This window comes from Marmota flaviventris, chromosome 1 (genome assembly GCF_047511675.1).
Source record: "Marmota flaviventris isolate mMarFla1 chromosome 1, mMarFla1.hap1, whole genome shotgun sequence".
Taxonomy (NCBI): Eukaryota; Metazoa; Chordata; class Mammalia; order Rodentia; family Sciuridae; genus Marmota; species Marmota flaviventris.
The window spans coordinates 207,739,667-207,753,653 of record NC_092498.1 but is presented as its reverse complement, the minus strand read 5'-3'; the positions used below and the strand labels follow the sequence as shown (position 1 = coordinate 207,753,653).

Below are 13,987 nucleotides of genomic sequence, written 5' to 3'. Positions count from 1 at the left end.
GCTCTACACTCAAGAATTCTACATGTCAACTTTGCTGATCATTCTAGTCTTCTCTCTTCATAACAAAGAGGGGGGGACCCCCACCATGTTGTTTAACATCACTCTGATAAGCTGCCTGTGGAACTGTGATCTCCATTAGCCAGATTTGGGATTTTTTTTCCATTGTAAGTGTTTTTCCCCTGGGGCCTGACTTCACATTCTCAGCAGCTCTCTGCTAAGGATAGAACCCTGGGCTTCTAGCATGCTAAGCACTCTACTAATAAGCTACACACCTAGCCCCATTTGTACTATTATAAGGGTCACTTCCATGCCTTACGATCATTTAAAATAACCTGCTCTCTGGCATCATAACTCACCTTTGAAAGGATCTGGTTTTGGTTTTGTGCTTTCCTTGTCTATCAGTTCCTGACGCCTCTTCTCAATCTTCTTATTCCTGTTTACAATGTATTCCTAGAGGGGTGGGATATGGCACCAAATGAAATGAGAGGACGATATTTCTCACCTGCACAGAGGGTGGGAAGATCCTATCTGAGATTCTGTACAGAAACTATGGTAGCTGGAGCTCTCAACTGCACCTCTGACTCAGTGATTTGTACAACTACTTTAATCTGGGAAAAGAAATTGATCATATTTAGGCTTCTCATTTCCCTACCGCTTCCCTTCTCTGCAAGGGATCTGACACCTGTGGAATAGTTGGGAAATGCTGCAGTGGAGGCCAAGTGTCCTTTACCTGGAGGAACTCTACTGTCTTGTCAGGCAGCTTGGTACTTATAAATCGCAGTGTCTCTTTGTGGAACTTGCTTTGCAAATGCTTCTGGATTTCTTCATCTTCAAAGCTGCGAAACTTGCATACTGAACAGGCAAACTGAATCCTGAAGAAGGAACATGAAAAGAACAGTGGTGAGGTAAGATCACCAGATCATCTCTGGGTAGAGCTGAAATGGTAAAGGAAACACAATTTTTTAACCAAGCCTTCTCACTTTTTGCAGGGAGGCGGAGCAGTAGTTACCCAAACTTACCCCCACCATCTGAAGAACAGGATACAGCCGTGCAGCTACTTCAGGAAAATGATTCACACAATAACTCTTTAACATATCAGTCTCTCTTTAGCCCAAATTCTCTAAGAGAACACCCTGAAATGGTGACTTTTTAGAATTTTGGACTTCCCAATCTCTACTTGACTGCTCTGGGAACTTCGTATTTAACTCCACAGCTTCTCAGATGGGTTTGTCTTTAGCCACCAAGATGACATGTGACAATCTTATTTTATGTGAGAGAAAAATTCTAGTTGCTGTGGCACTGCACACCTGTAATCCTAGTGACTCGGGAGGCTAAGACAAGAGGATCCAAGTTCCAAGCCAGGTTGATGGTAGAGCACCCCTACGTTCAATCAATAGTACTGAGGGGAAAAAAAATTTCTGAAGACTTTACATAATTCAAAGTTCACATAACACAAAATAATTTCTTCCTTGAGACTTAACATTCTGGATTTTATAAATAAAAGCTTAAGCTCCTGTCGTGTGCTTCCAAAGCTTCACCAAATGCAATCAGGTTGTATGGCAAGGGAGAGCAGCTTGCAGCACCCCTGTACACCCCCAACCGAGAGGGTTAAGGGTGCAGGCAGGTGGCATTCAGGATTCCTCATCTGCCAACTCAAACTTCTCCCTACCTGGTTTTGATCTCTGACTACATCATAAGGCACTCTGGCTTTTACAGACAACTCCAAACAGAGGAGCAAAGAGGACTATTTCATGAGTTCCATGAAAAGAACTAGAAGAAAGCTACCAAAGAAAGGCAGGGAATCCACACTTCCCTACTATATTTTTACCTCCTCTGTAACAATCTAAGATGACTGAGATCCTTAGCTTTCCAGTGTGGTCTGTCTAAAGATTTCTTTTTTTTAAAGTTATTTCAGTTTCCATGTTACATGAAAATAGACCCAACTAACAGTCATTTATCTGTTGACGAAAAAAGTTTTCATGAGTTTCTGTACCACTTACGAAGAAATGAACCTGTGACTTCTCAGTCTCTATTGTTTTTTGCCAAGCATTTCTTTGCATGGAAAAATCTGTCCTGTTTGAGCGTTAAGATAAAAAGAGAACCTGTACAGAGAAGCTGCAAAATCGGGACGGTAGGATGATGTATACATATATTCTTGCTATATCTTATTCCAGAGGTGATCTGGATTTGGACAAAGCACCAAGTCACCTTTTTGCCAGCTCTGCTAAATGAAGGTCACTTTCTGGAATGCCAAATGCCAAGCTAGGAGAGAGGACACCCCTCAGGCCTGCTGGAGCACAAGGGAGACCCCTGCTGGGCATGTATGGGCCACACAGTCTTGCCAGCAAGGTATAATTCCAGATGTGAGACTGAGAAAGAAATCCGCCAGAGGTTGATTCACCAAGTAAGAGCAGAAATGCAACTACACCTGTCTTTTCTACATGTTCTCAATTGTTTCCCACGTTCTGTCTACACTGACTTAGGCTTAAGATTTCCTGACACTTGGCATTCAGACCAAACCAGACTTTCCTAAATTATGGAGCCAGAACAGGTAAGCTCAGTAAAGCCGAGACAGTGCCCAGGTCTGGCCACAATAAACAAGGGGTCTGTGCCTAAATCCTTGGCTCTGTTCATCCTCTTGGCTTCTCACCTGTCAGCTGCTCGGTCCCGCATCCTGTCTCTCCTCCTTTGCTTTTCTCGTCTCTTCTTCACTTCCTCGTCCTCCTCATCTTTCTCTCCTGAAACAAAGAAGTCCCTTCGAGATGCTCTGAGGAGTCTGCAGAGGAACTGAGCTCCAAGGCCTTGTTGGGGGCTGCAGTTTGGCCAGCACACCCTATGCCCATGCCCGGCCTCTGCCTCCACAATGTGGCAGAGTCAGGACACCCTGAGGTGTGGCCATCAAAGGCTCCTGATGGACAAGGGTCTTTGATGAGAACCCAGAGGAGTCAGTCACCTCACTCCTCACATGGCCTAACAAGGCAAGGATGGCAAGTCCATCCCACTCACATGTAGCCCGTCTGCTCTGACCTGCCCCAGTTTGCTAGTCCAATCTGGTGCGCTATCATTAGGTCTTCTCACACTGTCACTTAAAGAGAAAGTAATTCTCCCCAGGTACCAACACAGCAGCTGGAAGGCCTGGGAAATAAAACAAGCCACTCTACTGCCCTCCGGATGACCATCCTGACAGCCTCTTCTGAACTAGGGCCTCAGCAGGTCTGACAGTCCTTGCTGGCCCAACCTCCATCTTCCGTTCACAGACACCACCAACCTAGGGCTTTCCCAAGGCTATGTGGGAAGCAATCCTAGAAACAAAAATGGGAAGAGACCAATTGGTCCTCCCATCTGCCCCCTGGGGCCAGCGCAGGAGCTCATTGGAGAGCTTTGTGGCCAGCGTCCCAGTGTGAGATCAGGCAAGTCCTGAGGCTCAGGGCCAGGGCTGAATGCTGGAAAAGGTTGGATAAGCATCTGAACTGTGACCCCTACCCCTGATGCCAGTCCCGATACTGTCCCACGAAGATGGCGACCGGCGTGCGCTGCTCAGAAGCCTCTCAAAAGGGCGTAGTGGGACTTTTGGCAAGAGGTCACTGCCTGAAACTATGACTGCTGTTTAATAGCAAAGTCATCCCAGGTAGGTAGCAGGACCTGCGCGCAATAAACACGTCACCTTTGCTTTAGCATTTACCCGGCTGCATAGCTGCTGAACACTTGGTGTGGTCCTGCACTAAGGACACAACTGCTTCAATATGTAGGGTGGGGGCACCTCAGAGAGTCAGCTAAGCTTGAGAACCTAAGAGGAGAAGCCAAGGGCCTTCACCGTTTACCACAATTGAGCCAGCTTATTATCCTTGGGGTAACCAGTTATGGCCAGACAGCAAGAGAAACAAGTAGTTTTGGGGAGACTCAGGCAGACTGTGGCTCAGGTTTCTTCATGTCCCTCCAAAGGGTAGAATCTTGTTCTTTGCTCACTGCTTACTTTAGGCTCCTAGGTCTCCTGTACTGGACCAACGAGACCTACTGAGCAATGGCTGACTCTAGAGACCTCGGCCTGCTATATCTGACAGGCTGCCCTCTACTACCTTACTCCCAGCCCTGACAGGTATCTGCTGTCACATACCCGCAGGCACTACAGGTGCCAGTATCCCCAGCAGGGAGACTGAGGGCACAGCTCTGGGTTGGCAACTGACAGACTGACTGGATTTATAAATTCCACGACAGTTCAGGAACCTGCACTGGCTGGAGGGAGACAGAGAAGATGGGACAGAATGGAGGCCTCTTCCCTTAGGCTTCTGAGACTATCCCTTCCTACCATCACAAATGTCACAGACACTGAGTTGGGCTCCCCGACTCTGCAGCCTGCACCAAGGAAGGCAAATGGATCCTTTTTCAGCAAATAATGCCCCAGACATTTTGGAACAAAGTCTCAGAGTGATTACCACAACTTATACCCACCCAGCAGCCACAGCCCCCCTTTACCCTGAGTCATGGGCCCCTCTATGCAGGCCTGTGGCATGCTCATAAGCCCACCCTGACTGGGTGATGGGTGGTAAATGTGGGATAGACACAGGACACTTAACAAGGGACACTGGGTAATGCCTACCTCTCTGCCTCCCGGAGTCGCAGAATTCGTCCTCCTGAAAAAGGGCATATGCAAAGTTGGGCAGTGAGGTAGTACTTCCAGAATTCTCCACAAAAAGTCCAGCCCATGTCAACACCTGATAGATGGTGTTACCCTAGACCTAGGATGCTGTGCCACCAGGAAATGAGCCACTGTGCATCAGGACAAGCCTCAAGACTTTGGAGAGGAGCTTGAAAGTCTTGCTGCTATACCTGGTTGCCTTCAGAGACTCTGTGATAGTGACTTTTCTGTCATCAAGTCGCTAACCCTTTTTCAGTTCTTTCTAAAGCTACAAAACTTGCCCCTTAGCAAATACACATCTGTAGTTTTGCACTCCAAAATACCAGGAGCCCATCTATTAACTGTAGGTTAAGCTATGATTTTGGGCTGGGGATGTGGCTCAGCAGTAGAGTGCTTGCCTAGCATGTGCGAGACGCTGGGTTTGATCCTTAGCACCACATAAAAGTAAATAAATGAGATAAAGGTATTGTGTCTGACAACAACTTAAAAAAAAAAAATATATATATATATATATAAAGAAGCTATGATCTGTAGGAAGCTAATTCCAGCATTCTGAATTGAAAATAGGCTTCAAATTTCCAAGCATTTGTTTGTATTTACACAATATTCTAACAAATCAGGTGTAAATAAAACACAATCCCTCTAACTGTATACCTGAACAGAGCTTATGCCTTAGGCAGTGAGCCTAAGATTAAAGTAGCAGTCAGAAGACTTGCAGAGCTTCCCTGACTCAAGACTTATGCTATGGGTTTAATAAAGATCTAAACCAGCTGAATAAGAAGCAAGTGAGAGTCAAAAGCTACAGTCACTGTATCCTGAGAACCCCCACCCTATCTGACCATCAAAAAGAATCTGGAAGAAGGCTTCTCATACAGGAAACCTTCTCTAGGATCTACCCCTCAGAAGGATCAGAATTTGCAGAACACAGGGAAGGTACCCTCCCCAGAGACATGGTGTGGTCTTAAGACCTGGCTTTAGATGCCACTATTCTGTGGCTAGTTTTGAGGACAGAAAAAACATGGACTTGGGTCAGTCACACCCAGCATGTAGCTGGCAGCCAATGAGCCTCCAGTGTGTGTCTGCCAGTCTCAGCTTGCACAACCCGTGCATTTACTACGCACATGGCTGGGTCCAACACTACATAGGATCAGGGCAAGGGGCTAGAAGCTCTTTTAGAAAGAGAATCATTCTTGTCTGAAAAATCTTAGAAACTCAGCTACAAGCTGGGGTTCCAAATCCACTCAGAGGTAGGCAGAGTGGAGTCTAGCAGGGTAGCTATCCCCACCTCTTGAAGGAGAAGTGCAATAAAAGAAAAAAATCCCACTGAGACAAAGGGGGCTGGCCCCTAAAGGTGGACTTACACCCCTGAATTCTTCATCTCCTGACCGGAAGTCGCCAGCTCCATCATCTGCCAGATACAAGGGAAAAGGAAAAGTCAGTCCCTGGGTGAGTGGTGCCATTCCCTGTTTTCACTCTCCTATGCTTACTAACCAGACCAACAAGTCCATCCTGACACAGTAGGGGCTGAGGGAACTTGGGGTTAACACACCACCCTTGGTTTCCCTCATGTCTACTGGGCAACTGACTCATCTCGTCTACCCAGCCCACTGGCCCCAGGGCATACCGTTTTCAGAAAAATCTCCTTCGCTGTCAGCCCGAGCCAGTTTGGCTTCTGGTTCCTCGTACATGGGAAACTGCTTTCGCTTCCTGCCCATGCTGTCTGGTCCGAAGCGCTCAAACCCTCTCCTCCTGGGCTACAGATATAAGCACACCCCATGTACCACTTCCCTGGGCCATTAAGATATCCCACAAAAATGAAGAACACAGTTCTTAAGATCCAAGAACAAAAGCAGAAAACAGTCTTTTTGAAAAGCAGAGAAAAGACAACATAGTTGAAATTCAAAGAAAACATCGTGCTCAGTGAAAGGAGTCAGACACAAATGGCCACATGTGATTCCACTGACATGAAATGTCCAGAAGAGGCAAATCCAGAGACAGGAAACGGATGAATGGTTGTCAGGGCCTGGGGGAGGGAATAGGGAATGACTGCTAACTGGCAACAGTTTCATTTTGAGTTGATAGAAATATTGTAAAACAAAATTGTGTTGATAGTTGTACAAATCTATAAACTTGCTAAAAGTGGAATTGTACACTTAAAAATGAGTGGACCTTAAAGTACATAAATTTAACCTCTGTAGAGCTAATAAGAAGAAAAGCCAAGACCTGATGGAACTTCGTGCTTACCCGATCCCGAATCCGAGTCTGTGACCGACCACATCCATAAGGCATAGTGTTGTCATAACTGCCTGCTCCCTGCATGCCCTGCATGCCCATCATGCCATAGTCAGGGGCCATGGACTGAGAGAAGAGGGAAGGAGGTGGCCTGCTGGGGGAGGGGCCTCCCAGACCTCGTCCCCCCACGTAGTTCAGCTCATTCCAAGAAACAGAAAGGGGCTCCGAGGAAGCTGAGGGTGGCATAAAATGGTCATTGCGCATGAAGGTGCTGGAATTGCTCCGGTCCTGGAAGCGGCCCTGGCCCTGGCCCTGGCCCTGGCCCCGGCCCCTCATGAAGCTATCAAGGGAGCCCCGCTCACGGACTGGGTCCCGGCAGTCGTTGTACTGCCCACCAAAGCTGCCATTGCGGTCGGTCCCCAGGTCAAAGTCATAGTCGTAGCTATAGCTGGGGCGGTACGGATTATGTTCGGGCAAGCAAGGCCTGGAGTCATAGGACTCATATGGCTGAAAGCGGAAGGAGCTGTGAAGGAAGCACAAGCCATTAGGGGCAGCTAAGGGCTCTGCCCAGCTATCTAGAGTGTCCCTTTCTACCCTCAATCAGCATAACCTCCCCACCTCCAGCAAAAACGACCCCTTACATTCAAGACCAACCAACCAAACCACTCTGTACCCCTCCTGAATGCTATGAAGGCAAAACACCATCGACTACATTTTTTGGCAGTGCTGGGATGGAACCCAGGGCCTCACACATACTGAGAGAGAGCTCTACCACTGAGCTGTACCCACAGCCCCTCCCCACCAACACCCTCCATTGTTGAATGAAGGGCATGGAGCCCTTGGCCACAGGAGTAGCGTGATGCATAAGTCAGTCATCTGAAGCAGCTTAATCAAGAACCATGCCTCAAGCCTCCATTCAAAATAAATATGAAATACTATTGCAATGCTTTGCCCTCGCCCCCTGCCCGGCTGCAATCACCAAATGGCCCAAGTCATGAGAAAGGCATGAAAAGTGGGTATCCATTCCCATCTGCATAAAGCTAGGCAGCCAAGAGTCTCCCAGTAAAGGGCTCAGGTTGATATTCACCTCTCTCGGTCTTGCATGCCCTCCCCACCGCTGCTGCTCCCGCCCCTGCCTCCTTCCTTGGACATCATGTCCAAACGCTGGTTGATCTTGGCAATGAGAGAATCTGAATTGTCGGTGCATGGGTCTGGGCCATAGGATGCCATGTGCATGGCAGGGCCCCCAGCTGCCAAGCCGCCATCATTAGCCTTGGTGGCCTCCCATGAGGCTGGGCCATAGCTGTAGGTTGCTCCTGCAGTGACACTGGTGTTCTGGGCACCATAGTAATTGTAGTTGTCATAACCTATCACAGGAAAAAGGAAACAAGTCAGATCTCAGCAGCTATGAGGCTTGTCTATGGCAGATATGTGTGCAAGAGCACCCCTGGTCCACCCACAAAGGAGAGGGTTATGGGACCAAGTGCTGCTGGCATCACTCCACACTGTGTGTCTAACCTGCCAAAATGCAGCAGGAAGAGGCCAGAGCAAAGAGCAGCCTCAGCTGAGTGGTGGGTTTTCTGGGTCAAAGCCTAGAACCTGCTCTCCCTCTCAAGTCAGAGGTGGCTGAGGGCCTGGGAGTGGCAGTTTGGGCAGTTGACAGACCCAGTCTGCTCTCAATCACAGCCTCTTAAGGCTGGCTTTGTCCCTTGGGTCTCCACAGCACCTCATGCTCAGTATAGCAGTTCTGGCCAGCTGGATCCTTAGGAATAGAGCCAGGAAAACAACACTAAAACTCGATGATGGCCTGTCATGCCCAGCCATCAGGAAAGCTGTGAAGGCAGCCAGGATGGAAGGCAGGGGTGCCTGCTCATAGGCTTACTTGCCTATATAAAACTCATAAGAGCTTACCTTGCCAGCTGGCCACACCACTTCCATATGTACCTTAAGAGAAAAAAAAAAAAAGCACGCAGAGCTTTACTGGTAGAACAATGGTGTCTGAAACCCTTCTGGAGGGACAATTTTCACTTCATTCCAGAAGAGCCAAGGCTGCAGTGGCCACAGAAGTGCTCCTGAGGCACCCTTGATTACCCTTAGGCTTGCTCATTTGCTACAGAGAGCAGACTAAGCAATATCAAGTGATCTCTCCTAGGCAAACCCAATTTCCCTCATGAGGACTAGGGAGGGAAAGGAGGCTGCATGAACTCCAGGAAACTGGTCCACTGTGGAATATCAGCTGAGAAGCTAGCCTAGACCCCAGAGACAGCCCTTAAAAAAGGTCAGTCTCAAACTGGGCACAATAATGCATGTATACCTATAATCTCAGCTACTTAAGAGGCTGAGGAAGGAGGAGCACAAGTTCAAAGCCAGCCTGGGCAACTTCATGAGATCCTGTCTCAAAATTAAAACAAAAATGGGTGGGGGCTATAGCTTAGTGGCAGAATGCCCCAGGGTTCAAACACCAGTATGTGAAGGGTGTCAAATTTTACCAGTGCTAAAGCCCAGGGACTGCCAACCACACAAATAGGGTATCAGTGGAAAATCATGTCCTTAACACAAATGATTAAGGGGTCATTTGTGTCACAAGGGACCTGGGAGGCCTCTTCCTGGGACACAGGGTAATCCACAGAAAAGAAACCCACTTCCACTGGCGGTAGGGACAGGGTCCAAGCCCAGAAAACAAAGAAAGCCCTGACTTCATGGAATAGGGGCTGGAAGAAAACAAAAGACCCTCACCACATGACAGCATATTTTGGTCCTTCAAAATAAGATAAAAATAATGATCTAGACTCTAGAGAAAGGGTCAGCAAAAGGCCTTGGGCCACATGCAGCCTGCCTGCACATTGCCTTTTTTTTAAAAAAAAAAAATATTACTAGAGATCAGAATCCAGGACTGCAAGCATACTAAGCAAGCACTCAATCCACTACTAAGCTACATCCTTGACTTTTTGTTTTATTTTTGGTACCAGAAATTGAACTCAGGGGCACTTGACCACTAAGCCACATCCCCAACCCTATTTTGTATTTTATTCAGAGACGGGGTCTGAGTTGCTCAGTGCCTCACCGTTGCGGAGGGAGACTTTGAACTTGGGATCCTCGTGCCTTAGCCTCCCAAGCCGCTGAGATTACAGATCTCGCCTGGCTCAGACCTCTTTTAATTGAGACAGGGTCTTGCTAGCTTGCCAAGGTAAGACTGGCCCTGAACTTAAGATTCTCCTGCCTAAGCACCCCAAGTAGTTCGGATTACAGGTGAATGCTAGTGTACACCCAACCTACTGCCTGTTTTTATACAGCCCTCAAGCTAAGAAACGGTTTTACTTTTCTAAATGGTCAGAGAAAAACAACTCAAAAGAACATTTCATTACATAAAAACTGACATGAAATGAATTACTTATAAAATACAGTGAATCTTAATGCAGAATAAACTAGTTACTCATGTATCGATATTGGTTTATTAGTAGGCACAGATGTAACATACAAATGTTAGATCTCTTTTTGGGGTGAGGGTGCTAGGGATTAAACTCATGGGCTCCTATATGCTAAGCATATGCTCTACTACTGAAAAGAATAGCCCCTACCTTTTTTTTTTTTTTGTGGTACTGGGAATCAAATCTAGAACCTAGTGCACGTTAAGCAACTACTCTACCACTATATTCTCAGCCCTATTTGAGACTGGGTTCATAAATTGCCCAGGCTGGCCTTGAACTTAGGATTTTCCTGCCCAGCCTCCCAAGCAGCTGGAATCACAGTTCTATACTCTCATGCATGTTTCCTTTCAGATCTTAGTAGAAAAAACCATGCCTTGGTAGAGACAGATATAAAGAACTCTATGTATTATCCACTTAATTCTATAATTTTAAAGCTATAATGAAAAATAAAGTATATCAATCATATACAGGAAAAAAAAAAAAAAACCTCTGATGATACTCTCAGCTGTCTATTTACCTACAACAAATAAATATATTTTAGCCAGGTGCAATGGAACATGCCTGTAATACCAGCAACTCCAGAGCCTGAGACAGGACTCTGTCTCAAAAAATAAAGGGCTAGGGATGCAGCCCAGTGTTCAATCCCCAGTACCAAAAAAAGGAAAGAAATTTTTTGCTAAAATTAAGAATATTTCACAACACAAGAATTATGATATTCAAATCTCAATATCTATAAGTACACACTGACCTACCTGTGGCTGTTTTTGCACTACAGAGATCACATGCAAAACCAAAGATATTTATTATTTGAACCTTTAGAGAAAATGCTTGCTGGCCCCAGGGTCACCACCCCTCTTGATCTGGGCAAGCATCATATTCAGCTCTGCCACACTGGGGCCTCAGGTGAAGGAAGTTCATATTGTAACACATTATGCAGGATCAGCTTACCCTGGGTGTTTGCAGGTCCAGCACTCCATGCCCCATAGCCTGTGAAAAGAAGATCCTGTGTATTAAGATCTTATTTATCATACTAGGGAATGTGGGCTTTAAGGTTCTCTGAGGAGTCTAAAGTGACATCCTCCCAGGAGTTCAGTGCCAGCCTTAGAAGAAGGCAGCATAGCCATAGCAGCACCATCCCTCTATGTCATCTTCCCACCCAAAAGGCTGATGCTTCATCACACTCGGGTCAGGTTAAGGCCAAAACCAAAAAAAGAAGGGAGGGAAACAGGACTAGAAGACAGCTTGGGCAGTCACCCTCAACCCTCATCACAACTGAAGATATCACAGGACAAGCTGTGCATTGGGACACAGTCCCCCATGCTGGTTGACCCACCCACCGTGCAGCTGGGAAACCAGCTCAGCCCATCTAGAGTACCCCATGAGAGAAACTTGGGAATCTGGAGATATAAACTGTGCCCCTTGGGATTCCCTTCTGATTTTAAACCTTCTAATGCTCCCCAGGCCTTAAAGTCCCAGAACCTCAGCCTGGCCCTAAGGCATCAAACTGGGCCCCACTGTCCCTGAAGGCAAGAGTGTGGAAATAGCTTCTCTTCATCTGTATTCCTGGAGCAGGGCACAGGAGGTTGACTGCCCATGCCAGTCAAATGACTTCACTTTGATGAAGCAAGAATGTAGCTTCCCTTACTAGAACAAATGCCTACCATGTACCTACACATGACAAGCACTGCCCCTGAATGCCATTCAGAGTCTTACAGCAGAGGTTAGAGGACCTGATCCTTTGTTCTACTATGCTTTAGGTTTGCTCTCTGTTCACTTCTGCAAGCTATACCTTTCCCTCACTACCCCATCCTGCTAAACTAAGCAGCCATCCCCATCTGTTCTGCAATAAACACTAACCTTGGGGCACTCGCTGCTTCCCTGTGAGGTACTGGTGTATTAACCCAATCTTAAAACACTTCCTGAGACAGAAGAAATCAGGGATGTTGCAGGATCTTAATTGGTTCTTTTTTTTTTTTAATAGATCAGCACAATACCTTTATTTTATTTTTATGTGGTGATGAGGATCGAATCCAGTGCCTCACATGTGCTAGGCAAGCGCTCTGCCAACTGAGCTATATCCCCAGCCCTCTTAATTGGTTCTTAAAGGTTTAAGGCAGGCAGGAAGTGGGGGTGGGAGGCTCTCTAAACTAAAGGGCCTTAAAACAGGATTACAAAAATATCTGGCGGAGCTGGGTGTGGAGCCTGCTGCTCGAGGTGAAGGCAGGAGCATCAAGAGTTCTAACCCAGCCTCAGCAATTGCTAGGCGCTAAGCAACTCAGTGACACCCTGTCTCTAAATAAAATACAAAATAGGGCTGGGGATGTGGCTCAGTGGTTGAGTGCCCCTGAGTTCAATCCCTGGTACCAAGAAAAAAAAAAAAAAATCTGGCGGGTAGGAAGGCAAATACTGGAAGATCTAGCCAGACATCGAAATGCCAGGACAGCCAGGCTGAGCCTCTCCTAAGATCCTGCAGAAACTCAGCACACGTGCACCGCCCTCAGGACCTTTCTTTCAGCAACTCCTGCTGCTGGGATCCTCCTACTTTGCCCCTCTCAAGACCCTCATCCTTTCATCAGACCACTAAGTTTTCTGCTCTAGGTCGGGCCCCACCAGGCAAGTTCCAATTGTTCCCTATAGGCAAACTTGGCTCTCAGCACAGAGCAGAAGGCCTCCCAGGAGGCTCATTCCAGAGACAGCAAACAAGGAACTCCAGAAGATCGGCTCTGAGGTAGGCAGATACTTCAGGCCAGTGGAGATGGAGGGTTGTTCTCTCCTACACAACCCCTCGGGCCCTCTAGCCCCATAAGAGGATGCCTGAAGGAGAATGGCCAATCTGTCGCATAGCCCAAAGCACATCAGGTTTCCACCTTTGCACACAAGATACTCAATATCTTGATCAAGATACTCAAGATATCGAATTACGCTGTTTATAGCTCCCATGGCCAACAAACACCAGATGGGCCCGCACTCGGCCCCGCCGCGCAGCACCGCGGGGCTGGCGGCGATAGGTCTGACCCCGCACAGCCCGGATGGCTTCCGGGACGGGTGCCCAAGCCTAGTACTCCCAAGGAGGTCCCGTCGAGCCTCCACGGAACGACCCTGGTGCGGCAGCTTGGAGATAGGAGACCGGCCCCCAACCCGCCGAACTCGACCCTTGGCCGCAGACCCTAGGCCTGGGCCTCGACCCCACGACCGGACGCTTAAGCTCCGCCCCCTGGCGCCGCCATTTTGTGGCGTCTTCGGAAGAGAAAGGCGGGACTTCGAACTTCGAGGTCGCTAATGCCTGCCCGGGCTTCGCCGCATCTTGGGGTAAAAGCCGCCCGGACGACCCGAGGCGCCCCCAGAAGCCAGCCGCAGCGTTGGCCCGTCGAGCCCCGACCTCCCCCTAGGGCCCTGACGACCAATCCGCACGCAGCGGCCCAGGAGGGACTGCGCCGAGGACCAATGAACGGCGCGCGCGCGTCCCGGCAGCCTCTCCGCAGGGCCGGGCCTGCGGCAACCGAGCTCCCACTAAAAGCCCGATAATGCGAACCCGCAGGACGGGGGCTTCATTAGCCGGACAGTGCCTTCTCTCCACGCGCCAAGCAGTTTATACTAACCTCCGTAGCCCTGCTCCATATCTTCGACGCGACTCGCCAGCAGACCCTTTTTCTACCCTTCCACAAGACGCATGCGTTCAACGCACCTCTCG

General features: G+C 48.2%; 1 protein-coding gene and 1 long non-coding RNA gene across 3 annotated transcripts in view; one reads left to right on the top strand and one right to left on the bottom strand.

Annotated features, from left to right (window-relative positions):
* Akap8 (A-kinase anchoring protein 8) overlaps nucleotides 1–13,987 on the bottom strand; it is an 18,622-nt gene extending 4,635 nt beyond the window's left edge. The window contains exons 1-11 of one of the 2 annotated variants that reach the window (XM_027932142.2): nucleotides 13,896–13,987; nucleotides 11,245–11,283; nucleotides 8,780–8,812; nucleotides 7,956–8,235; nucleotides 6,881–7,391; nucleotides 6,261–6,390; nucleotides 5,998–6,044; nucleotides 4,598–4,631; nucleotides 2,651–2,738; nucleotides 731–872; nucleotides 357–450 (exon numbers count right to left, since the gene is read on the bottom strand). In XM_027932142.2, coding sequence (XP_027787943.2) covers nucleotides 357–450; nucleotides 731–872; nucleotides 2,651–2,738; nucleotides 4,598–4,631; nucleotides 5,998–6,044; nucleotides 6,261–6,390; nucleotides 6,881–7,391; nucleotides 7,956–8,235; nucleotides 8,780–8,812; nucleotides 11,245–11,283; nucleotides 13,896–13,914 — 1,417 coding nt within the window. In that variant the 5' untranslated portion in view covers nucleotides 13,915–13,987. Of the gene's footprint in view, nucleotides 1–356; nucleotides 451–730; nucleotides 873–2,650; nucleotides 2,739–4,597; nucleotides 4,632–5,997; nucleotides 6,045–6,260; nucleotides 6,391–6,880; nucleotides 7,392–7,955; nucleotides 8,236–8,779; nucleotides 8,813–11,244; nucleotides 11,284–12,153; nucleotides 12,281–13,895 lie in introns of those variants that run through there. The other variant, XM_071601775.1, reaches the window with a different exon arrangement.
* LOC114090082 (uncharacterized) lies at nucleotides 817–1,517 on the top strand. The gene is made up of 2 exons (XR_003582302.3): nucleotides 817–905; nucleotides 990–1,517. It is a non-coding gene; the product is annotated as an uncharacterized lncRNA (long non-coding RNA).